Raw genomic sequence first — 25506 nt, 5'->3', positions numbered from 1 at the left:
CTCCGCCCCTAATTAATTACACCAATAATATGAAAAATTTCTTACAGTATACGGATAATTATGTTCATGTACGGAACTCTTGCAAGAAGAACCAAAAAATTGTTCCTCCTAGTATTTTAATTTACGTGATACTATTAAAAATTTTAAATTCTGGCTCGTAAATTGTACATAGAAGCACTAGGTTTTCTAGAATTTCCCACCGCTCACTTTTACTAGTTCCGTATATTAAAAATAGATTTTTATTCTTAACATATCAAAAAAATAGAATTAATTTTTTTATTTTATCTTCAAAATTAACTACTTATTCTTCAAATCATTTTTCAAGATTAAGCTATACGTCAATTAATATAGATATTGTGGTAAAATTCATACTGATCATTATTTCATAAGTGGCTTGCAAAGTCTAAAATAGACAAGTAAAAATAAATAGAGCGACTCAAATTATTTGCTTACAAACTAGGAGTATCTAAAAAAAATACTATAAACTACAATAACTAACAACTTTAAATAATTAGCTATAATTAAAATAAAAATATGATTAACTCTCTAAATTTCAACTCTGTCATATAAATTTATACACATGAGTGTTAAATTAAAGTTATCATTGTCAATCTATAGTATTTAGTCCTCAGTTCACATCACCCTACTATAAGACATTGAGTCCCTCCACTTGTCTTTCCACACAAACTCTTATGTCATGGAATTAATTTCCATTGAAATAAAAAACCCATCATGAGCACTCTTCTCCTATTAATTTTTTTTTTTTTCTGGAATGATCAGAAAATAAAAAGAATTGTGCCAGCTGCATTCTCTGTGTTTGTTGTTTGTTAGTGGAATCTGTTAGAGTTACAGTACTTCACTGCTTGTTTACCTGCATTTAGTAGAAAAAAAAAAAAAAAGAAGAAGAAGAAATGGGGCATCATACATGTTGTAGCAAACAAAAAGTAAAGAGAGGGTTATGGTCTCCTGAAGAAGATGAAAAACTCATCAAGTACATTACTACTTATGGTCATGGTTGTTGGAGCTCTGTCCCTAAGCTTGCAGGTTAGTTGCTTTTATTTATTTATTTATTTATTTATTTATTTTCTTCTTTTATATCGTAAAGAATTGGTTTTTTGAGAGATCGAGATAGTCATCAGGAATAAAATTGATTGGGAAAAAGAAAAAAAAAATTCTCTTCTTTCTCCGCCCAATGGGTTCAATTTAGTATTTTCGATACAAAACAATAAAAAAAAGAAAAAACTAGAAATTTCTATATATATCGACGTGTCTTAAAAAATCTTAAAGGTTGAACTTATCAAGTTTATATCTTGAGTTCACCTCGTTTATTCCGTCATTTGTATTGTTCGTGTACATGTGCATGTAGAATAAACGCCCAGATTTGTTTGTTTGTTTGTTTCAATTTTAACGACGATTTTTGATTTCAAGTTTATATTTTGAATTCGCCTCTATTTTGTACGGCACAGGACTTCAGAGATGTGGAAAAAGCTGCAGATTGAGGTGGATAAATTATCTGAGACCAGATTTGAAACGTGGGAGTTTCTCACCTCAAGAAGCAGCACTTATCATTGAGCTCCATAGCATTCTTGGCAACAGGTATATTAACTAATTTAATCTATCGTCGTAGCGAAATAGAAATTTTTACTAAAAGGAGTCAAAATAATAAATACATTAAAAGAGGTGTCCTGGTCTATAAAACATAATTTTTCAATAGAGGGTGTAATTTTTTGACAAAAAGATTGATGTCTATATGATTATTTTCATGCAAAAGGACATTTTCGGTTTTGTAGGTGGGCACAAATAGCAAAGCATTTACCTGGAAGAACAGACAACGAAGTGAAGAATTTTTGGAATTCGAGCATCAAGAAGAAGCTCCAGCTTTCACATGGAACATTCTCTGATCTCTCCATCATCTTTCCTAATAATAATAATCTCATTGCTAATCCAAACCCTAATCCCTCTTTTGATAATTCCTACTCATTCAATAACCCCAATGTTCCTATTACTAATAGTTTCATGTCAAGTACAAATAACTCATCTCCCCTAATTCAACAACTTGACCAAATGATTAATATTCCTAATGGGGATTTAAATTTAATCAATCAAGTTGTGCCCTATTCCCTTCCTATGTCATTTGACTCAATGTCAAATGATCCAACATGGTTTAATTTCAATTATCCTCATCATCTTCAACATGATCTTGAATATAACCCTAGTGTTATTAAACAAGACAATTCCAATTCCATGTTCACCTCCAACATTTCTTTGAATTGTACTAATGGGGAGAACTTCATGGATTCAACAAACGCGGATATCAAAATTCATCAAGATTTAATGATGGTACGTATACTATCTGAAAATTTAAGTTGTTAGAAAGCATATACTTATACTAAATTACATTTTCAAACATGTTCAGTCAGGTCTCTTGCTCTGATACCGTGTCAAGTGCGACCATCTCATTTTCAACGCTTCTAATTACTTAATCGTGTCTTCAACAGGCGCCTTTGCTGTTGCCCAAGCTTTCTGAAACGATAAAGGGGAATGAAGGTGGCATTCTAGAATCAACTCCTGTTGCGTCACAATACATTCACTCAATGGCGATCAGCAGTCTCCCATGTACCATCCCGACTGGTTATACTATGAATCCACATAACAATAATAATGTGCACCGAGTCGTCCATGAAATGAAGCAGATAGAATCCGTACACATGTCATCATCACCATCTTCATCTAAATCTTCAGCATCAGGTTCATCATCATTGTCAGCACTTTCATGCAGTCAATTTATGATGAACCCTAGTAGCAACCTCCCTACAACTTGGGATTCATAGAGACATACATATGTTGACATTTATAATGATCATGATGAAGAAGATGGTAAGCTTTTTATTTTCTATTTCAAGAATATCAGGGAATTAAGGGAATTTTTATGATGAAGGAATTAGTTTCATATTATTATTGTGCAGCTATCATTTTAATTTGCAAAGATAAAAGTACTTAGAACTTTAATTGCATCTATGGCTTTTTATGCAGTTCTTTTGTTCCCTTAAGTAGTGAAGTACTGCTCTTTCTGTAACAATAAGTACTTATGACATCAATATTATAAGTAGTTAATTTTTATGTCTTCCAATATTTCTTTTTAATTTTTTTTTTTGTCTTAATTTATGTGATACATTTTAAATGGATACAGAATTTGAGAGGAAAAAAAGAATGTTTACAAAAGGAGAATGGAGAAAAAGATTAAGAGGTAGATTACATATTATACAGATGAATACACTGCTGGTGTAAAACCTCTTTACATAACTAGTATATATATAAGTTAATTAAAAGACTAAATACAACATAAATGTTAGTACAAACAATGTAATACCCAAAATAGAATTAATATTCTATCTACAGTCTTGTCACTTTAACAAAGTTACATATAATAAGAATATAGTTGTAGGTGAATTGAGTTGAACGGCAGTCTTCGAATAACTAGTAAAGTTATTGTCATGTGATCAAGAGGTTATAAGTTCAAGCCTTGAAAATAGCCCCTTACAGAAATATAAGATAATGTTGTGTACAATAGATCCTTGTGATCTGAGTCCTCCCTAACCCAAACTTAGTGTGCCGAACTGGCTTTTATTTTCTTAATAGCAAGTTCCAATTTAAGTGCTAGTGCGGTTAAAATTGTGCTCCCCATCCGTACCAATTACCACATTTCCTTTACGAAATTATTCATAAGAATTGTTTTTACTAATCTACTCTCAACTCTTTCCAATGTAATCAATATTGTTTACTTTCAAAATAATTATTTAATTTAAGAGCAAAATGGAAAAAAGAATTAATTAATTTTATTTTGATTTTGTAAATTGACAAGTATTTTGAAACAGATATTTTTAGTAATATTGACAACTAGCTAATATGAGATGAAAGAAATAAAATGTTTTTTCCTAATCTCTGATAGTCAAAATACCGAATTGAAAATTTTATTTAGAGCCAAGCCATTTGTAGATACTAAGGGGACCATTGTCCATCTTGGGAAATTTTTTCTATTCCCATAAATTTTTAAATTTTGAGTATTTTTTTCTTTTTTTTCTTAACTTCTAATTTAACGTAAATCTCCAATTTCTACATTTGCTAATTTATTTTTTTTACACGTCTTCATTAAGAATATATGTCTGTCAATCAACGAAAGGTTTTATTATTAATTGTAGTAGTGTTTGGTTCAGAAGAATTTTCGTCTTTTTTTCATTTTCCTTGTCCCAAAAAAAGTTTTAAAACAAAGAAATTGTGTTTGGTAGCATCAGAAAGAACAAAATTTCATGAAAATATATCAGCAAATATAGAAAAAAAAATTCTTATGGTTTGTGTCTACCTCCTAAATTTCCTAATCAATTTGAGTGTACTAGTTTTTGTAAAAAAAGAATTTCTCGATTTTTGTTATAATTACCTATTATGCTAATTAATTAGAAGATCAGCACATCCATCTGTTTATTTTAAGTGCCATTATTCACTTATAATTTGTTTCAAAAAAATGACATAAGTTTACCCTCCGCAATTTATCTTAAAGTTTTTTAGCCACAAAAATGTTATGGCACGTCTAATGCTAAAAGTCACTATTCAATTTCTTTTAAAAAAATTAGTGCTCGGTCAAACACCGTCATATAAAAGGAGGATTGGACAGTGGACAACTTTTAAACTATCTACTGGACCAAGTCCTCTCTATTATATTTCGAATTGGTAAGTGCAGATAATTCTATCAAAGGACATTATCTTTTTAAGTCGTATATATTGGGTTGACCCCTCAAACATGAAAGTACTTAACATGCAATTCTGAAAAAAGATGATTGAACCTGTACCTTTGATTTCTTAGTCCTTCCACAATCCCAGTTCAGATGCGTACAAGTATTATTTGAAACAAATGCATTGGCCTTCTGTTTTGACTTGAATTTAGTGTTTATCCGAAACAGTCTTTCTACCTCCAAGTCGGCTACCCTAATCTTCAACCTCCGTACCTTACTATCTAAGGCCACGTCGAAGTTGTTGAACAGTGCAAAGCAACACGTTATAAAGTTGTTGCATCTGGATAATAGTTTAGAAGAGATTGGTTCCTCACCATCTTTTCATCACATAGATAAAGGAAGAAGAAAGGGTACACTATAAGCGCCCCTAGGGATTTCGAAGCGTACTCTCAGTTGCAACATTGCCTGGTGAAAACTGGGCAAATAATATTTGGCAAACCATGACTAACACCATAATCACAATATATATATCTATTAATCAACAGCAAGTCCCGAAACAATTTGCTAAAGCGAAAGTATGAATGACTCGAATGTATCAACAAGAGAATCAAGTCTTTCAGTCTTATAGACCTCAGAGGTCACCTCTCAAATCTAACCAATGTTTTGAGACCATGGAACTCAAGTTATTTTCCAGTATTCCCATTTTTCAATTTCTCCAACTCCCAGCTGTTGAAAATTGAATAATAAGAGGCTACAAAGAAAGCAGACAATCAACTGCATTATAAACAGACAACGGCATTCCGCTATATTTCATCTGACGCTATTTCCAGTTTACAAGGTGAAAATAAGGATTTGACCATCCTGCCTAACAACACAATTTCCCCCAACAAAAAACAACCTAAAACACAATTTTGTGGTACCAAGCAAAAAAGTATGGCACTTGTACAACATGCTGGCCTTTTTAATCAACAGAGGAAGCATTAGCTTTCACGGGACACAAAATCAAAAGGTTGAATGAAATAAACAGCAACAAATAAATAATTGAGACATCACAAATATGGCCCGCGTAAATTTTGCAACATGACCTGAGAACAAAGTCATCTAAAGATGTACAACAAACAATACTGAACATTGGCTTCATCTCTCATTGTTCCGCTTCTAGTGCAGAAGAAATCCACTCCGATGCAGCTGCATGAACATCTGTTTCCACATGCATCACAAGAGACACTGGAGTGACCGCCACCTGAAAGAGCACAAAAGACACACCGGTCAAGAGCATCTGAGAGAAGTAGTGGATTTCATAGTCTAAGCTGGTCCTAAACAAACAAGGTAAGTTCAAATATAGTGTAGGTGGTCCTAAACAAGGGCAGAGAACCGTAAGAACACTATGATACGGAACGCTCTATGAATTCTCATCCTTTAAGCAGACAAAGACTTTCCAGTTTGGAACAGAATACCCCCAAGTGCCATGTAGAAGAAAGAAAATAATATCAAGGATTAGCATAAATGAGCTTACAAATCCATTTTCGAGAGCTCTAAAATCTAAATCCTCGTCTTCCTCTTCCTGCTTCTTGTCAAGCAACTGCATTGGCAACAACCAACAAAACTGATAAGAGAACAAATTCAGCCTGGTTGGTACCAAATTATAAGAAAAGGAAAGGCAGGGGTTGGGTAGGGGAGGGAGAGCAAACGCAAAGATGAGAAGGTGTAGCAAAAGGAATGCTAGTGCAATTTGGCCGTATAGACCACAATTTTGCAGCATTTCAAGAGTCAGCAGTAGAAGTATGTTATATCATCAAAATCATAAACAAATCGCATATATATATGGAAAAGAGCATTAGCAGAGAAATTAAAAATTACTTCCATTGAGAGAGATTACGATGTTACAATTTGCAGTTTCAATCAAAAATCCAACTGATACTTTGTACTCATTGAGGACAGCAGCCTGCCAGATATATGTTGGTGGAAAAAGAAAAACCAGTCTTACCTCCAATCTGAAGTACTTGACTTTCCTGTCTGGATCAGATTTCCCTGCTATACCAACAGATTCAACAACCTCTATATTCTTTCTCTGTGTAGCTAACTTGCGAGCAGCACCCTGAGAAAAAATAAGGCAGAGGTTTGGTGATGTCCAAGATAGGAGAAACGACACGAGATTGAGGACTAGGACACCCTTCGACAAGCAGGATCGCCACTAGTCATTTTCCAAACGCATATCACACTTTTCAAATAATTACTACACACGTCTTAATCAAAGCGATGAGGCATCCAGAAGTCCAGAAAATACTACTCAGCTAACTTGAAACTGCTTATTGGACCACCTTCCTAATAACTAGTCTTTCTCCCTTGAGAACTTGCAATCCTATATCTATTGTTCTTTCTTGTTTTTAGTTTTGATTTTTTACTCCTCTTTTGGGTGGACAAGTTGTACTGCTAAACTGAGTATTGATACAGTGGAATTAAGACATTGTTGATTGGTTGATACTTCTAAACTCATACATGATAATTTCAATTCTTTACAAGTTTGATTTAGATGAAGCACAGAGGATAATTTAATTCATAATCTTCTATATCTGTAACTTAACGATATGCAATTGGGACATCATTTGTTTAGCTCCATATACTCTCTACTCCAAAGATTCATAAGATCAGTCTATTACGAACTTATTTTCACCACCACACAGTTATTAGGCTATTACAACATTATGTATAGGAGCAATTATGCCAGATACAGTGTCATCTACTCACTGCCGCAGAAGCATCTCGACCTAGCTGTGCAAGTTGCATTCCAAGGCTTTGCTGATTTGGAAGAAAACGTCCAGCAGCAAGATTTCTGGTGGTTGATTTAGCTTGCCAGCAAAGCTTAGAGTTCCAGAGACTTTGCTTGGTCAATTTGAATCCCTGTCAAGTAAAGGTCTCAAAATGATATATCTGTTGTTTGATTCATGAAGAAAATACAATCAGCAAATACAACGGTGGCCCTGATCTCAACAATAGGTGGACTAGCGAAAAAACGGAAATGTGCTTTGGCAACCATTGCAGAAGATGACTTGTCTGTAATGCAATTGTCAGTCGACCATATCACAAATCAAATGTTCTTTCTTACTTCTTACAATTTGAAGGAATATGTCTGATTTCATTTCCCTTTCTGGAAATTGGAGTTGATGCAAGAATGACTATTTTGGGGCTAACCCACTATAAGAAGACTAGGTGTGATATATTAAGCAACAATTTTCTATGGCTTGTCCATGGCCTATTAGGTGGTGTATAACAGTTTAAACTATTTCTTTTATGTGGAATCATCACACTTAATTAACAGAAAATAAAATTCCAAGGTAGCTTACCCCTAAATATTATGTAGCTTACCCCTAAATATCATTTAATCACTAAAGATTCCCCTCCAAACCAAATCTCACGGCTATTAGAGTAGTAATAAGAGAAATTCCTAACTAAAATTCAAACAAGTTAAACAAATTTGAGATTCTTGCGTTGAGAAATGAAAAGGCAGGATTGATGCCAACAGCAATGAATTTCATTCACTTAATTTTTGATTTATTTTTGCAAAGAAGGCGCAGTTGCGATAGAGGAGCATATAACAGACCTTGTTTGTCAGAGGAGATTTCGGAACTCCAATATGCAACAAGCAACTTTTAGGAAATGCTCCCTTTTCTATATCTCTGATGGCAGCATTTATCAATGGTAAACAAATACCCACGGCGTCCTTGAAATCACTTTCTTGACTTGCATCATCCCTCCTAAAGTAGATTATTAAACAAACTATTAAGTAAGAACAAGAAGATCGAACGAAATCTCACTTGAACAAAAGAGAAAAGTAAGTACCAGTCAAGTGATATCGATATGGACGGAACACCGTTAAACAATGCCTCCCGAGCACCAGCTACAACACCTGAGTAAAACCTGGACAGTGAAGTAATACACATAATCACAGATTCCTAAGAAGGCAAAAACAAAAGAAATACAAGTGCAAAAAACTTTCAATCACAGGTTGAATGACTTAGTGTCTAAAGAGTTTCAGGAATACATGCATACTAAATTTAGAGTTAATAACAAAGACTGTGGTACTTACATTTGATGGCCACAACTTGAACCCCGGTTGATTCCACTTATTACCTAAACATCCAAGGCAGAAGAAGTCTGAATGTAAGCGATGCTAAATCCATTTTCTTTAGAAAAACGATATACAATAGAAAAGTGCCTAAGAATACCAGGACCGGCTTCGACCAGGAAAAGAGTGCCCCAGACAAGGCTAACGACACACAATCTACGGGAGTCCCTGAAAGCAGATCAAATCCAAGAAGGATAACACTGTTAAGCTAAAACATGGTATAGAATTCTATACATACAAACTGTTCTACACGATAATTTTAGTACGCCTGGAAAACTCTTCAACATAAAAGAATCAGAATAAACCAACAGTAATTGTGTGTTCGTACCAGATACTTCATAAGCAGTAGCACCGTGAATTTCAGTCGGAGTAACTGCAATGGTTTCTTTAAGAGTAAAAGAGTGGCCTGCCACCGATTTATCTCTGCAATAGCAGATATGATTTAATCGCAAAAAGGAACCCTCAGGATCATTCGAAATCACAGATATGTTTCATTCTGGCTCAAACCAGAAGAAACTCGCAAAGCTAGCTCAATGGTCCACATTCAAACATCAACACAAAGTCAGTTGAACACACACTAAAGAATTTCAAAATACACTAAACTTCATACGCCATAGCACCGTGAATGTCAGTCGAAGTAATTGCTGTGGTTTCTTCTAGAATTTACCTCTACAGTAACAGATTACAATTTACACACAAAAGAAAAAAATCTTATATGTTTCTTTCTAGCTCAAACCATAAAGCACTGGCAAGGCTGACTCAATGGTCCAAAACTTCAAACTTTCAACCAAAAAATCAGCTGAAAAACACAGAATCTCAAAACCAACGACACTAAAAAAAAAAAAAACAAGACTTAATCTTTCTCTTTTTTTCCTATCGCTTTAAGGGTTATGTACAAGTAGCGCAGCCAAAACAACTCGTATGAATAAAGGGCAGCCCCGTGCACCAAAGCTCCTGTTTTATTTGTGAAAAAAAAAAAAAAAAGAAATAGGTAGAAGGAAAGAAACTCACGATTGGGGAGCGCAAACATTAACATTACAAAGCCCCTGACCGACAAGAGCATGGACAAGACAAGTAAGACCAGGAGATTCAATCCCATCAGCATTAGTAACCAACACAACTGGCTTCATATTCTCAGCATCGTCAACAGCATCAGGAACCGACCCGGAAGAAGTCGGGTCATCATCTTTAGGGTTGGGTTGTTGATCTTTATCGTTCTGAGCACCACCACCCTTTCTATTAAGAAGAACTTCTTGAAGATTTGATACCAATCCTGGTGGCAAGAAATTGTTCTTCACAGCAGAAGTTGTCATTTTTCTCTGTATTTTTTTATTTTTTATTTTTTTTTGATGATGATAATGATACACTACAGGTAAAGGATGAAATTCAAAACCCTAGAAATGAATTTGAAGAAGAGGGAGAAAATGGAGGAAGGAAAATAGAGAAGGAACAGTGATGAATTTGAAAGCCTGTAAAAGCCCACAAATGGGGTAACGCGTTTGCTACACGAACTAATTAACAGCACATCTTTTTTTGGTTGAATTTTAGCAACTCATTACTTTTGATTTTTAGGGTGGAAAGGCCGGATTTTAATTAAATTTAAATAATATATAAATTTATAATTTTTTATATAGTTTTTAAATACGTATATTTTAATTTTAAAAAATTATATTAGTCAATTTAACTTACAGAAAATAAAAGGTGCAAATAAAATTGAATGGAGAGAGAATTATTTAATTTATTTGAAAAATTAAAGTTGTATTTGATTATATTTTTATAAAAAGTATTTAAAATTTACATATAATCGAATTTGTTCTGAAAAAATAATATCTCAAACTAATAGTTACATAATGTCATAGATGGAATTTTAATTTTCTATATAAAAAAGAATTGATTTCATTTAAACTTTAATTCATAGCATATACGAGCAACTATACATTTTTAAAAATATGTAAAATGAAGAACATGCACCGTAAAGAAAATATTAATTAGGGGGTTTATTTTATCAAATTTAGTCTTATTAATTATGCTTTAAAAATATAAATTTAAGTAAATACACATTATTTAATCATTTAATGTTAAGGGTAATATTGAAAAAACGTAATAAAATTCTCTTGATTTCATCAAAGGAACAACTAAATTGAAAAAAATATTTTTAATAAAAGGATCAACTAAAATGAAATGGAGGGAGTACTATTTAGTCCATTTTTTTGTAAATTTGAATCATTAATGTGGAAAGTATTACTGCTTACCACTTTGGAGAAAATCTAACGTGCTCTTCTTCAATTAATATACTCTATTTTAGAAAGTTGTTCTAGCTATTTGGGGATTGTTTGGAATGACAGATCGATGGATTAAGCAAGATTATCTCATAAATTGAAAAAGAAATTATGTGATTGATTATCTTATTCCATTATTATATGTGATGATAGTTTCATTATTTTAAAATGATGGAATAAAATAATTATGAAATTAGTTAATACTTTAAATCAAATATAAAATATAATTAATTTTAATTTTTTTCATAAAATTATTTCACTTTGGTGAAATAGTAATTTTGACCATGAGAATTTTAAATACAATTTAAAAAGGTGAAAAATGACAAACATATTTCACTTTTTTCATTCCTATTTCTAACACAATTTCAAAAACAACTCCAATTTATGTTTATGAACAAACACAATTTCAAATTCAATTCCAATTCTAACTAAAAAAAATTGATTTTCATGATCAAATGGGGCCTAATTCTTCGATAATATCGTGGCGGAGGGGGGGCGGGGCGATGATATTTGAAACAGGCAACGTGGGTGACACGCGGTACGGAAGAGCGTGAATTGACAGGGAGACAAATATTATAAACAGACGATGTATAAGTTAATTGGCAACGTGGCCTCCTGCAATTGCGAATATTGTTTTCTAGGGGCCCACTTTTTGGATTAATGATACTTAAACTTTGAATTATGTAATGTAAATGACATTGTCTACATAATTCTTCCCTCCCTTAATTAATTAATCAACAACAAAAACAGTACTATTATTATGTTTATGATTCAACTCTCTACTTTATTTCAACGCTGTCTTAGGTGCAATTGGTACGCTAATTACCCGGTCAGATAAAGTTAATTTGACTTACCCATAATTATTAAAAGTTGGGTGTACTATTACTTTTGAATTGAATAGTGTGAATATTAAAAAGAAAAATTGATATGAAAATAAAGGAGTAATTTGGATATGAAAAGGCGAAATAGTTTGTTAGTATCATGATCAAGTATGAAAAAGTTAAAATAGGATTAGTACCATAGTAACTAGAATTTTTAATTTGGGAAAGGGAAATAGTTTTAATACAATTGAAAAATATTGATAATATAAAAGTATTTAGTGTACATTCGGTAAAATTTCTTTAAAGGATTGCGTATTGTTTTGGTATTTTGGACTATAAAGAAAGAGATCAGCTGGAAAAGGAATCCAAGCATCAATATGGACTGACATTAAAATAAAAATAGAATAAAGTTATCTTACACATTTATAACACTTCTACGTGTTCCTATTACATCAAATGTATGTCATTAAAGAGTATTTATTTATTGATTCATTTTTTAAACTTTTTTTTTTTTTTGGGTTATATATTCTAATCAATACTTGAAATCGAGTTTTTAAATTTTAAAACTTGTTAGTAAAAAAAGATTTTCAAGAGAGATGCAACGTACATATACAGTTTTAATTTTCAAAGTACTCTATTTTAACCTAACTTCAAATACTATATTTTAATGCGGTTCACATTCTGAAATTCCAAAGTCATGCCTACCAGAGAAAACTGCTCTTATGTATACTTCTTTCATTCCAAATTATTCGTCCTAAATTAAGATGATACATTAATTAAGAAAAATAATTAATAATATCTCTGGTTTATCAGAGTATTCCTATTAAATGATGTTTACAATTTAATTTTAAAAAAAAATTAATACAAAAGGTAAAACATGGAAAAAAATTATCTTATCTTGATTAATGAAAAAAGACAATTAAAATAGAATATCAAATTAAAAAATTTGAGATAAATAATTTGGAACGGAGGGAGAAACTAATTTGTAATATTTGGATCTCTCCATGAGAAAAGGACATATCTTCCATCTACAAAAATAAAAATAAAAAGGGACCATTCATTTTGTATGAAAATAGATCTTACAGTAATACAATACTCCTTAGTACTACAAATTCCTTTATTAGCTACAAGATAGCTTTCCTTGTCCTTTGGATCTCACCATTATTAGCTACGGAGTACTATTTTCTTTGTCCCAATTCATGTGTCATTATTTAACCTGAAATAAAATTTAAAAACCAAAAGAAAGACTTTTAAAATATATATATTTAATATAAAAAATAAATCAAAATTACTTGTGTTACTAGAAATTATTTCATTGAGGCTGAAAAAAGTTAAAGTTAGTATAAATGTATTTATATTATAGTGAATGTCTGTCAAGATCTATCAAGATCTAGTTGATATCTATCAGGATTTAAAGTATCTGTGAAAGTAGGAGTATTTTCCCCTATAAATAGAGGAATTTTGTTCTTTGTAATCTCAATCTTATAATAGAAATAAGAATTACTCTCTCTATTCTCTCTACTTTTTTTCTTTATTCTTTCTTGTTTAATAACACGTTATCAGCACGAGACTCTGCCGTCTCAAATTTGAAGACTAAGGTATCATTTTCTTTCTTTTCATATTGCTAATAATCTTACAAAATATGAGTTTGTTGCCTCGAGCAAGAACTACCTATTATTGAATGTTGAAATTCACTTAGATGTTTTGGGTCTTGGAAATGCCATAAAGAAAAAAAATACAGTATCTCATCAAAATCGTGCTAAGACTATGATTTTCTTGTGTCATCTTGACGAAATTTCGAAAATTGAATACCTTACTACCAAGGATTCACTTGTTTTGTGGAATAGCCTAAAAGAAACATTCGACCACTTGAAGATGGTCATCCTCCCAAAAGCACGATATGAATGCATGCATCATGAAAATAAGATGTTAGGTTCAGCTCCCATCAATTTATGCCTAAGACGTCTTTATATAGATAAGACGTTGAGTTTGAATCTCAATGCACCATATTGATAATATAATGATGATTAAGGCAAAATAATTAGTTTTTGATAAAAAAAAACATGAATCTGTCCCATTGAATATGCTTCATTCCAAGAAGTAAATGTGGTAGCAATATATGATAGGTCTGAAAGATGACGAATTGCTCTATTCTTGAAGTGAATGTTGTAGCAATGGATGATATACCCCGAAAGGTATGTTAAGAGAAAAATTCTCTACATTATATGCACACCTCGATTTGCTCTTAAATTAACAGTATTTTGAAAGAGATTATAGACTATCATAATTTCATAGACTTAAGGCACGATTATATTCCATTCCTGGAGAATGAGAATTTCAATTGTTTCAATACGAACATGCACTTGATTGCGGTGGTATCATAACTCACCTCCGAAAGAGGCAAAATAATTGAGAAGAGTTATTTTGAAATCTACTTCTGAAGTAGTAAATTTGAAAATTTATTCATGTCATAGTAAATCTGAAATTTACTGAAGTAAAAAGACGCGTGTCATGGTAAACTTGGAGTTTTCTAGTATAAAAGTTCATAAATTGACATAAACGATTGTCGATTGCTACATCTCAAAAATTTTCATATTGAGTATTAGACATATGTTGAAGAAATAGAAGATTCTTCAAGAATTGTTTATTTGCTTGTTCTCATGATAAGTTGGTTGGACCAACTAATGTTGGGATTGAATCCCTTAAATCTGGAAAGTATAAAAGGTCAATATGGGTCTGTTCACCTATCATGTGATATCTTGAAAAGATGCATCAATAAAATGATCACATGTACATTCATTGTCAACCTGCAGTTTAACATTCATAGAGTTGTTTGCTTAATAAAATTGAGTTAATTAAGAGCATAACTTTCAGATTGTGTAATCAAGACAACTCATCTTGATGATGATGGTTTGGCATTGAATGCCTTCGGTAAATAACCAAACCATTACTAATGAAAACAAAGCTTCATGTGTTGGTCTGAAATTTGATATGTTGCATACAATTGCACTTATATATATTAGACCAATAAATTATGATTATTCCTTTCCTCTCGATTGGTTCAAGGTCAGGAATGAACTATTCCATCTAATAGTTTTAATATGCGGTATACGATTAATGAATATATCATGATGCACAAAGATGGAGGATGTATGTTAGTTTTTCTAACATAAGGGGAAGATCATAAACAACTATGAAATATATTAGGAATTATTATCAGATCCTTGTTCAAAAGATAATTCTAGTCAAATGCCGAATGTATCTCATATTTAAGCTGTAAGTTTCCTATTTTGTGTTCATAAAGAACAAAATCTGTGCAAGCGTGAAGCGTGGTAGACCAATCGGTTCCAAATAAAATAATCCTTGGAAAGGATAAAGAACAAATAATCATAATAAGAAGGCAATGTGCTCTTGAAGAACCTACGACATAACACTTTATGAAACTTTATAAGAGGTTCAGGTACCTAAAAATAATGAAGTGATGAGATCTCAAAATATTATGTCATACTGTGAACCGATACGAAATGATATATCATCAATGATATCTTTGATATAATATTGGCGCAATATTGTAAAAGATTACGAGGATCCGAATTCTACGTTTATTTAAGCATGCTGACACAGAAACATTTATCAAGTGACCTGAAAGGATGGATTTTAGTAAGCGTAAAACTTATTTGATTTGCAGTTCAGACACTTGAAGATGTCACACTTGACATGTCGGATATTGTTACTTGACAAAAATCCATATGAAAATTCCTAAAGAATTCAAAATGCCTGAAGCATATAAAGTTTCAGGGAAACTTTTTATTATCCTCATAAGAGATAATTTGATGATTTGAGTATCATTGGAACTCTTGGAGAGTTTTCACAAACAATAAATTGTTTGCTACCATGAAAAATATATTGAATTGAATTGGTTATGAAGTACCATATCCTAGTGCAAGTGTTGCACTAGTGTATCTTGCAAATACTACAAGGTCTGATATAGCCTTTTCAGTTTTTTCAGTTAATTTGTTAAGCAAGAAATATTTCTGCTTCTACTAGGAGACATCAAAATGAGATAAAATACACGAGTTTATTTTAATCTAAAGATTGTAGTTTCGATCTTGTTGGTCATGCTGATGTTGGGTACTTATTTAACCCGCATAAATCTCGGTCTCAAACATGTAATGTGTTCACATATGGGGACACTGTCATATCTTGGAGATATACAAAATAATGTATCTAGCCACTTTATTGAACCATGATGAGATAATAGTTATTCATGAAGCGTACATCTCATTCGAGAAAAATGTGGTTTGAAATGTGACAATGTGCCCACAGTTTTATACAGAGATATTGCAGCATGCATAGCACATCTTAAGGGAGGATTTATAAAAGGAAATAAAACGAAATACACTTTATCAAAGTTTTTCTACATACATGAGCTACAAAAGAATGGTGATATTAACGTGCAACAGATTCGTTCAAGTGACAATATGACTGATTTATTCACCAAATCTTCTCCAATTACAACTTTCAAAAAAATGGTGCACAAGATCGGGATGCAAAGGTTCAAGGATGTTCTCATTAGGGGGAATTAATACGCGTTGTATTCTTTTTTCCTTTCAAGGTTTTGTCCCACTGAGTTTTCCTTGTAAAATTTTTAATGAGGCAATCGAAATGCGTATCGTTAGAGATGTGTACTCTTTTTTCATCACTAGATTTTTTTTCACTGGATTTTTTCTAGTAAGATTTTAGCTAAACACGTTATCTATCTCGACATTCAAGGTGGAGTGTTATAAATATATTTACATTATAGTGAATATTTATCAAAATCTAGTTGATATCTATCAGGATTTGAAGTATCTGTCTTTTAGTCAGAAAGTAAGAGTATTTTCATTGTAATCTCAATCTTATAATATCTCAAGAGAAATAAGAATTACTCTCTCTATTCTTTCACTCTTTTTCTTTATTCTTTCTTGTTTAATAACAAAAGTTGAATTCTTTTTAATTATATAAAGATGCCCCCCTTTGTCCCAATATATGACTCAATTTCCTTTTTAATTAGTCTACAAAAAAGAGGATACATTTCTATATTTAGGTAGTAACTTAACTTTAAAATATTCATTTTATCCTTAATAGACTGATTTACATCACACAAACATCTTAGATTTATTTTAGATCATAAATTTCATAACATATTTCTTTCTCTGTTAACTTTTGCGTCAAATCAAACTATAACACAAACAGAGTACGTAACATTTTTTGGATGAATTTAAGAAAAATGTGACACTATGACTATTCATGTGCTTTTATTACTCTTTATCTTTTGGTACGTTTGAAATTAAATACTGAGACCCACCATTTCATTTCAATTGTAAATTCATATGTCAAAGTTTGATTTGATCGTTTAGCTGTAAAATAACCACTTTCCATCTGGCAATCAGATCTTCTTATTCGATATTTTCCCAATCAACGATCCATGGACTTTTCAAACTTTATGTTTTACTTGTGAATTGTGATTAGTAATTATTTTATATAGAGCCGTCAATATGGGTCAGGTTCATCGGGTCGGTCCTACTCAATTGGTAATTTGATGAAGTTGAACTTCAGTTTTTACCGTCTATTTAAGAACATAGTTTTTTAGCCTGACCCGTATAAGCCTGTGACCCATGTGGCTTGAGCAATATGGTTGGGCTAGCCCGTACGTCAAATACATGCAACTATTTAAATTGCTTACACTATTCTTAATTAGTTCGAAAGATATCATGTCAAAAATTATTTAATTTCACTATTAGAAGTATTTTTGGGAGCATTGGAGACTTGATTAACAAGTATTAACACTATGTAATATTATTTAATAATATTTATATTTATTAATATTCTAAAATTGAATTATAAAATATTATTTTTAAAAAAAGTGGGCTGACTCGTGAGGCCTGCAGCCCACAGAATAATGTTGTGGGCTTGGTGTTTTTTTTGGCCCATCCCATTAAACTCAAAGCCCGGGTGGGCTGGGCCGACAGCTATAATTTTATACAGCTTCTGAATTCATTACTTATTTAACTTCAAAATAAGTAGATATAACGTGGATAAATGACGGAATCAGAATATTTGGAGAAAAATATATAGAAATTGAGCTATGTTTAATCCATTGAAACCATCTAGTTTTTAATTTTTTAAAACCAAATAGATCCTTGCTGTTTCAACCATGTTAACCCTGCCACAGCCCCCAAGGGATTTGTTTTCTTATTCGTTCCTCCGTTCTTTATTATGTATAATAATATTTTTTTTTTTCTTATTAATCATGATGTTCGAATCGGCTTTAGCATGGCTCAATTAGTTTAAGGAGGTGCCGGGTATCCACGACAAGCATACATGATAACTTCACCAACCCCCTTTCTTTATTCTTCTCTTTTGGGGATGTGAGGCCAGGTATGGGGAAAGGCATCAGAGACCATACCAGTTATAATATCATACATGTGCTTAAACCAGATAGATGAATGAATATGATGCCACTATAATAATAAGACAACAGTAATAATAATGTTTAAATGAATACAAAGTGCTAAAATGCAAATGAAAATAGAAGGACATAATTAACGAATTGTCTCCTCGTAAGGCTATGCTTACCAATTCAAATTAAAGACCATTCACGTTGTTTCAACAAATATCAAAGAGATTTTCAAAAAAAAAAAATGTGAAAGGAGGTATACATGTAAAACCCTTTGAAATGGGTTAACAAAGAACGAACCTAATGATTTACCATGTCATGGTGGGTGGATATATATTGCGCACGAGCTTACCAGCAAAGATTGCGTTTATTTATGTTTACTGTTGCAATTTCACTTTCAGTGCTTCAATTACTGCAGAGAAGTCTTGGTCACTCAGTCCGTGAGATTTCGCGACCTTGTAGAGTTCATTAGTTGCTGCAGCAATTGGAATGGGTTGTGAAACAGATTCTGCTAACCCCAGAGCTAGACGAAGATCCTGTGACACAAGCATTATTTTGGTTAGAAGACGAAGTTTAAGTTAGCATATACTAAACATTTCAGGAAGGGTTAAGAAAACCTTTTGCTGATGCTTCAGAGGGAATGCTGTTGGATACGAAGATTTAACCATTGAAGGACCTTTAACGGCGTACATTGGAGCACTAATAGCACCCTGAGAGATCACCTGTGCATAAACCATGGAACAAAAAATAGCAACATATATTAGACATATTTCTAGGTTCAGTACACCCTGTGAGAGATCTTATACTAGGAAATCTGTTTAAGAAGTCATTATTGAGAGAACGAAGTTCTCCTTGCAGGAGAGAGGCAAATGAAAAGGCGGCAAGTCTATACCCAGCATAAATTTGTGGCCACTTGAAACTCAAATGAGGATGAGCTTATTTCACATCAGCAAGTCAATTAAGGATTCATCTTATGTATTTTCTTATTTTACTTCTCCTCGGCCACAATTATCTATTTTAAATCTTTTTCACACCGTGCATTGTCCGGAAACAGGAGAAGCTATTTTTAAGGCAATGCAGACTTATCACTAAGCAGGCATCGCTTTAACTTTTCCATACTCTCCCCTTTGTTTTCTTTTTGCATTTACTGCTGGCCTAATCGTATCCCAATAATAAAGGTAAACTCTCAGCAACGTCAATCGATGTGGAATTCCATTCATCCTTAGAAACCCAAAAATATAATTATTTTGGATGCTACCAACAATTACAATCCGACAGAAATCCAGTTCAGAAACCCTGAAGAGCACAGACATGCTTCTAGTTATATTAGTTACTTGCCTTCTCATAAAGATAATTATATTGTTCACTTCATTAGACGAGTTACTTGTGACTAGGCAAAAACAGAAATCGTGCAACATAGTTTATAAGACATTAAGAAGATAAAAGTGATACAAGAAGCATATTCATAAGGGGCAACAACAACAACAAACCCAGTGTATTCCCGCATAGTGAGGTCTGGGGAAGGTAAGATGTACGCAATCCATACCACTACCTTCGGAGAAGTAGAAAGGCTGTTTCCGATAAACCCCCGGCTCAAGACAAGGAATAATAAACAAATCCGTAATAAAGCATGGAACAAGATGACATAACATAAATACGACACCCACAAGGAATAGTAAACAAATTCATAATAAAGCATGAAACAAGGTGGAATAACAAGAATAATACACCTATCAAGTAATACCCTACACTAACGACACAAACTGGCACTAGCCTTCTATCCTAATTCGCGTCCTCCAGATCTTCCTATCTAGGGTCATCTATCTAGGGTCATGTCCTCAGTAAGCTGTAACTGCTCTATGTCCCACCTAATCACCTCTCTCCAGTATTTCTTCGGCCTACCCCAGCCCCGCCTGAAATCATATTCACAAGGGGCCAACCTCAAAAATAAGCTATTTGAGTTATTAGGAAATACCTCCACTAATACACTTGGATCAAGTCCAACCTTCTCGCTAAGAACTATTCCTTCGGAAAATGAGGCCATCATACTGCAAATTTTTTAGTGAAAGAAATGTTGACATTAGTTTTAGTTAGATAGAACAAAACCATGCAGAGATGAAAATGGATTCAAATCACCACCTTCCCATAACCATATTGACAACAAGTTTCATTGCAGCCCCATTACCAACTTCACCAAGGTAAAATCTTGACTGAGAAAAAGAGGAAAAAACATTAGAAGATGGAAAGAATTGCATCACACTCAGTGAAGAAGCAAAATGAGACCTTCCCCATGATATCCAGTAGTGGAGCAGCTTTTTCATACAATACGCTGTCACCTGAAAAGTTTGCATCCGTGGTTTTAATTTAATTCTTTTTCTGTGATAGTCTCAAGAAATTGACTAAATAGCTTTTGTCGAAATTAGAGAGATACATGCATTGCCTGTGGCTATATTTCATAGTTTAAGTATCACGTGAACAAATTAAAAGTCAATTGTTTGTCAAAAATGGGTTCTCCTATAAACAAAGTTCAAGCAATACAAACTAAATTATAAATGAAAGGGCGATTGCTAATGTCCTAAATTTGTAAGACATCAGTCCTCATGCTTCTAAGTTTACAGTAACAACCCTGTTTTTTTTCTTTTTCTAAAACTAGAACCATTTCATAAAATGTGAACTAAGAGTTATCTCACAAGATTATGAGTTAAAAATTCAGTCCTCGGTGCAGGGTTCACCTTCTCTGGGTGATGGCGGAATGGGGTGAGAGTGTTAGGCGTTGCATCTATATTTAGACTTATAAATCACAATGTAAGTATGCCCATAGGTTTATACACTACTCTCAGTTAGCCCCATCCCTTGGAGATGTATAACCCAATCTATTTACATATGTTATGGTGTGTTTTCTTCTAATTGAAATCACAAATCATAATCAATTATCACCACAGATACGTTTGAAACAAAGCTTAGCCACATCTCTTCACCAATCGCTTTACATATGATTGGCCAAAGCTTAGCCACATCTCTTCACCAATCGCTTTACATATGAAACATTCAGATGCCTGTTATTTCATTTTTATCTCTTTTCTGCTTTAACTCTGTTTTCCAACTTAACAAGATTTTCCTTAATTGAGATCTTTTTCATTTGTTTTAGTAGCATATTTGTTATATGACCAGAAGGTGGTTTTGGATATCAGAGGTTAGTTTTAGAGAGAATTGCCTCATTTTTTTAGAAATCATTGAGCTGTCTTGTTTACTCTTTCTTCTTCAAGACAAACAGAAAAACAAAGACAGAAGCAATTAGATATGGAGCATATATTGTATACAAAGAATTTAAAAGTGTAACAACAAGCAAAGTTTACTATTAAAAACATGTAACAGTATCTACCCAGTGCATATTTCATAGCCAATGACTCAAATACATTGAAGGGAAAAGCTTCACCTGCAGTGAGAAATATTAGCTGTCCATCTTCTGCTGGCTTCTTGGATCCTGATACTGGAGCCTGTTTGAGAAAATGGAAGAAATATGGAAAATTAGTCAACATGGTAGCACACACAAGACAATATTTTGTTGTTTGGTTTTTCTTTGGCCTGGTGGAAAGTTGGGCTCCTAAAACTGGAAGTATAGCTTTCGTATGCAGAATACATAACAACGAGGGAAATAGTCACCTCCAAAAAATGAGCTCCAGTAGCTCTAATATGTTCACAGATCAGTTTAGACGTTTCAACATCAACTGTTGAGACATCTACATAACTGCAAATTAATGAAATTCAGCGAGCTGTATGAAAGAGCCATAAAAAGCAACCCAAAGAAACTTGCGTTCAGAAAAGGTAATATCTCCTCTAACAACATTCTTAAATAATAAGACTGATGTAGTCACCAGTTTCACATATGACAGCTTGAGAAAACTGAAATAAGATTATCAATACTACTAAATTGAAAATTCAGATTATAAAAAAGTTTGACTTAAAGTCTGCCATAAAGGTGTAACTTAAAATTAGTTCCTCCTAAAGGATGGCAACTTTGCATTTCTGTTCATTACAATTTCTTGCATCATGAACAATCATAAACCTCATGTTTCCAGATATAACCAAGACAGATATCTAACATAATAAGCAGCAGGAAGAAAATTCATTTTCAAATTAACAAAACCCACAAAGCATTTGCTGCACTTCTTGACAAGAATCACTTCCAAACTCAATCGTATAACTAACAGTAACTAACTAGAATTCTGTACCAGTCACTCAGTTCTAAAAGAACAATTATAAAGTCCGAACCCTGAAATTTTCAGTGGGGGAGAAGTAAATCATACCCTTTTCCTGGACCCATTCCTTTTGCAGCTCCATTTTGTCCACAAGCAACATCAGCCTGGAAAAATAAGGTAATACTTTCTAGATGCTAACTAGACATGTCTAATATACAGAAAGACGAGAAATTGCACTTCAATAAACTCAAAACTCACTGCACTCTCAGGGTCTGCAAGCATGGCAAATGTGACATCACAAGATGCTGCAACCTCCTCAGGGGAGGACTTGTATCTGCAGAAAAGCACCTCAAGTTACTTTGAAATGCAGATCATCCTTAAGTACAAGCAGTAACAACAGTCGAGAAAACTTTTAAGTGATCTCATACGAGACCATACAAGAATTTGCATAGATTTTTCATTTTTTGACTGTTAATGATTATCATAGAATATCATTGAGTACACTATTGGGTTATCTACAAGTTTAAGCCCGCAATTTCTGGATGCCAACACAAACAAATTAAGTATGCAGCATAAACCAAAATTGGCAGATACTTACTTTGCACCCAAGGAAATAAGGGGTTCACATTTGCTCTTGGTCCTATTCCACACTGTCACGTCACATCTGCAGCATGAGAACAAACACAATAAAACTGTAAGAGATTGAAATTCGATTTATTCAGAAAAAGAGATGTTTAAGTATACAAAATCATGTCTCTTTGCTCCAGAAAAGACCACATGTCAGACTGCACGTCACTGGTATTAATAATGTGTACTGCTGAAAGATCAACAGTTTAGGGGACTCACAACTCAGCTGTTAACAAAGAATGACAACAATGATGAATATGAAGTTAACTACACGCTGTCCACTGATTTAGGAAGTTCACAAAGTGATATTAAAGCTTATTGAAATTCATTAAATATGACTATCAAGTAATAATTGGAACATGCCCTGCTTTTAAGAGATTTTGTGCCATCGGCGTGCCCATAATTCCAAGACCTAGAAAGCCAATGCTTGATGGAAGATCATCAGCTGCAGACAAACTACAACTTTGTCAGACAAACTAAACAGCTAATATGAAGTCAGTTGTGAAATAGCATCGAAGAGATATCTGTAACTCAATGCAAAATGACACCTTAAAAAAGGAAATCAGGTTTTCAATAATCAATAATTTCATCCTATTTCAATTTTCATGTGATGTCATGCCCTGCCAGAATATTTTCTTCTTGCTTTCAGGTGCGCGGATCAAGAGAAATCCCTTGAAAATTTCTATTGCTGCTAGCTGATGGTGCTAAAACATACATTGCAGTACTGTAAAATTGCAAAAACTTAACATTTTGCACAATAGATTAATACCATGGAGCCCTGAAAAATCAACAGAAAAAGCTCATCATATGGTCCAACATGTTGCCGTTCAACTTTTACATATCACTGCTTAAGATATCTGCAAGCTTTGTCATGCTTAGTATTTTGACATGATTCTTTCACTTGTTGTTTCTTTTTCGATCTACTTTTATATGCTTTTCCTTGAGCCGAAGATCTATTTGAAATAGTCTCTCTACCTCCCAAGGTAGGGATAAGGTTTGCGTGCACACTCTACTCTCCCCAGACACCACCACTTGTGTGAGTACACTGCGTATGGTGGTGGTGTTGCTTCAGATATATGCAAGTCCTAAAGTCTTTCCAGTTTCTACAGAGTGTGCGCAGACCGTACTTCTACCTCAGAAATGAGGTAGAGAGGCTGTTTCCGATAGACCCCCAGCTCAAGACAGGTAACGAAAGAGATTAACATCGAAATTCATTTGTTCAGACTTCAGAACCACCAAAACTGTTCCTATTCAACATCAATTACTTAGAATGCTATATAATCACAGTACAGCCAGAATTCAAAGTATTGGTGATCAATGTACAACATAAATCACAATTCCAAGCAATAAGAGAGCACTCCTCATGTTCACAGTCGAGAGATATCAAACTGACAGCCACATAAACATTTTTACGCCAGAAAAAAAAAAAAAAAAAAAAAAGAAAGCAGTTAAGCAGGGACATCAATAACAAAATTTCTGGAACTCAATGGTGAACAATTTTAGAAAAGGTAAAAAAGAGAGAATGCAGTGCAGGTACCTTTGGGAGCAGAGAAGGCCTTGATGGAAACAAAGAAGCGAGTTTTGAGTGGGAAAAGGGAAAAGGATTTGGAATTAAGATGAGTGGATAGGCGAGGACAAAATGTGGAGCACATTGCCATGCCGATGCTGTTGGAGATGATGAAGTGGATAGGATTTCGAAACTGCAATTGGGTTTAACCATTAATAATATGCTTTTGCTGCTCACTTGTAACATACTCCCTCCGTGAGTGAATTATTGAACTAGTTTTTACTGTGTTGGAATTTTTTTTAAAATTTAGATGTGCATTGATAATGATATATCAGTAAAAATGAAAAAATATCTTTATTTATTTTTCTCAATAACTTGTTATGAAATGAAGGGGGTAAACTTTTACTTATTCACTTTTTTATTGGCACACTTTCGTCCTTTTATTTTGTATTAGTTGATTTTTATTTAAAAAATATTTATTTTAATTTAATTATTCAAGTTCTAAAATCAAGAATACTTTATACATATGTTTCTCATTCTAGTATTTTACCTTCAATAAAAATAATACATACATACACAGCTTTCAAAATTATTAAACAATGCATAAAAAATCTCCATTCTCAAAATCAAAATTAAATAATTATTAATAGTTTCAATTATAAATACTCAATGTTCTAGATATAATGCATGAAATGAAATAATATGTATCAAGTTTCAATGTCAATCATTGCGTAGATTATTACACTTTAAATAAAATGCATTCCTATTTATTGATTTCTGA

The 25506-nt window shown here is 33.0% G+C and overlaps 3 protein-coding genes across 4 annotated transcripts; 1 reads left to right on the top strand and 2 right to left on the bottom strand.

The window, feature by feature from the left end:
• Nucleotides 1-637: 637 nt before the first annotated feature.
• Nucleotides 638-3128, top strand: LOC107865795 (transcription factor MYB26). 2 transcript variants are annotated; one of them, XM_016711983.2, is made up of 4 exons: nucleotides 638-1044; nucleotides 1467-1596; nucleotides 1791-2340; nucleotides 2417-2509. In XM_016711983.2, the coding sequence occupies exons 1-4, from the start codon at nucleotides 912-914 to the stop codon at nucleotides 2432-2434; spliced, it is 831 nt and encodes a 276-aa protein (XP_016567469.1). In that variant the 5' UTR covers nucleotides 638-911; the 3' UTR covers nucleotides 2435-2509. The 2 variants fall into 2 exon arrangements, with proteins under 2 accessions (XP_016567469.1, XP_016567468.1); XM_016711982.2 differs by having other exon boundaries at nucleotides 641-1044; nucleotides 2499-3128.
• A 2374-nt stretch (nucleotides 3129-5502) lies between these two features.
• Nucleotides 5503-10338, bottom strand: LOC107861725 (5'-nucleotidase SurE). The gene is made up of 10 exons (XM_016707070.2): nucleotides 9865-10338; nucleotides 9182-9276; nucleotides 8954-9021; nucleotides 8815-8858; nucleotides 8568-8645; nucleotides 8329-8482; nucleotides 7476-7628; nucleotides 6715-6825; nucleotides 6244-6309; nucleotides 5503-5970 (listed from the first exon to the last, which is right to left on the bottom strand). Exons 1-10 carry the CDS (start codon nucleotides 10164-10166, stop codon nucleotides 5872-5874), a joined length of 1170 nt encoding a protein of 389 aa, XP_016562556.1. The 5' UTR covers nucleotides 10167-10338; the 3' UTR covers nucleotides 5503-5871.
• Nucleotides 10339-18537: 8199 nt separating this feature from the next.
• On the bottom strand, nucleotides 18538-25053 carry LOC107861722 (glyoxylate/succinic semialdehyde reductase 2, chloroplastic). The gene is made up of 12 exons (XM_016707069.2): nucleotides 24756-25053; nucleotides 23582-23663; nucleotides 23190-23255; nucleotides 22850-22925; nucleotides 22700-22755; nucleotides 22056-22140; nucleotides 21829-21889; nucleotides 20676-20728; nucleotides 20532-20602; nucleotides 20368-20440; nucleotides 19010-19114; nucleotides 18538-18928 (listed from the first exon to the last, which is right to left on the bottom strand). Exons 1-12 carry the CDS (start codon nucleotides 24874-24876, stop codon nucleotides 18770-18772), a joined length of 1008 nt encoding a protein of 335 aa, XP_016562555.1. The 5' UTR covers nucleotides 24877-25053; the 3' UTR covers nucleotides 18538-18769.
• Between the last annotated feature and the right edge of the window lie 453 nt (nucleotides 25054-25506).

Source organism: Capsicum annuum, chromosome 3 (genome assembly GCF_002878395.1).
Source record: "Capsicum annuum cultivar UCD-10X-F1 chromosome 3, UCD10Xv1.1, whole genome shotgun sequence".
NCBI classification, from domain to species: Eukaryota; Viridiplantae; Streptophyta; class Magnoliopsida; order Solanales; family Solanaceae; genus Capsicum; species Capsicum annuum.
Note: the sequence above shows the minus strand (reverse complement) of the source record. Positions and strands in the feature narration are given on the sequence as shown.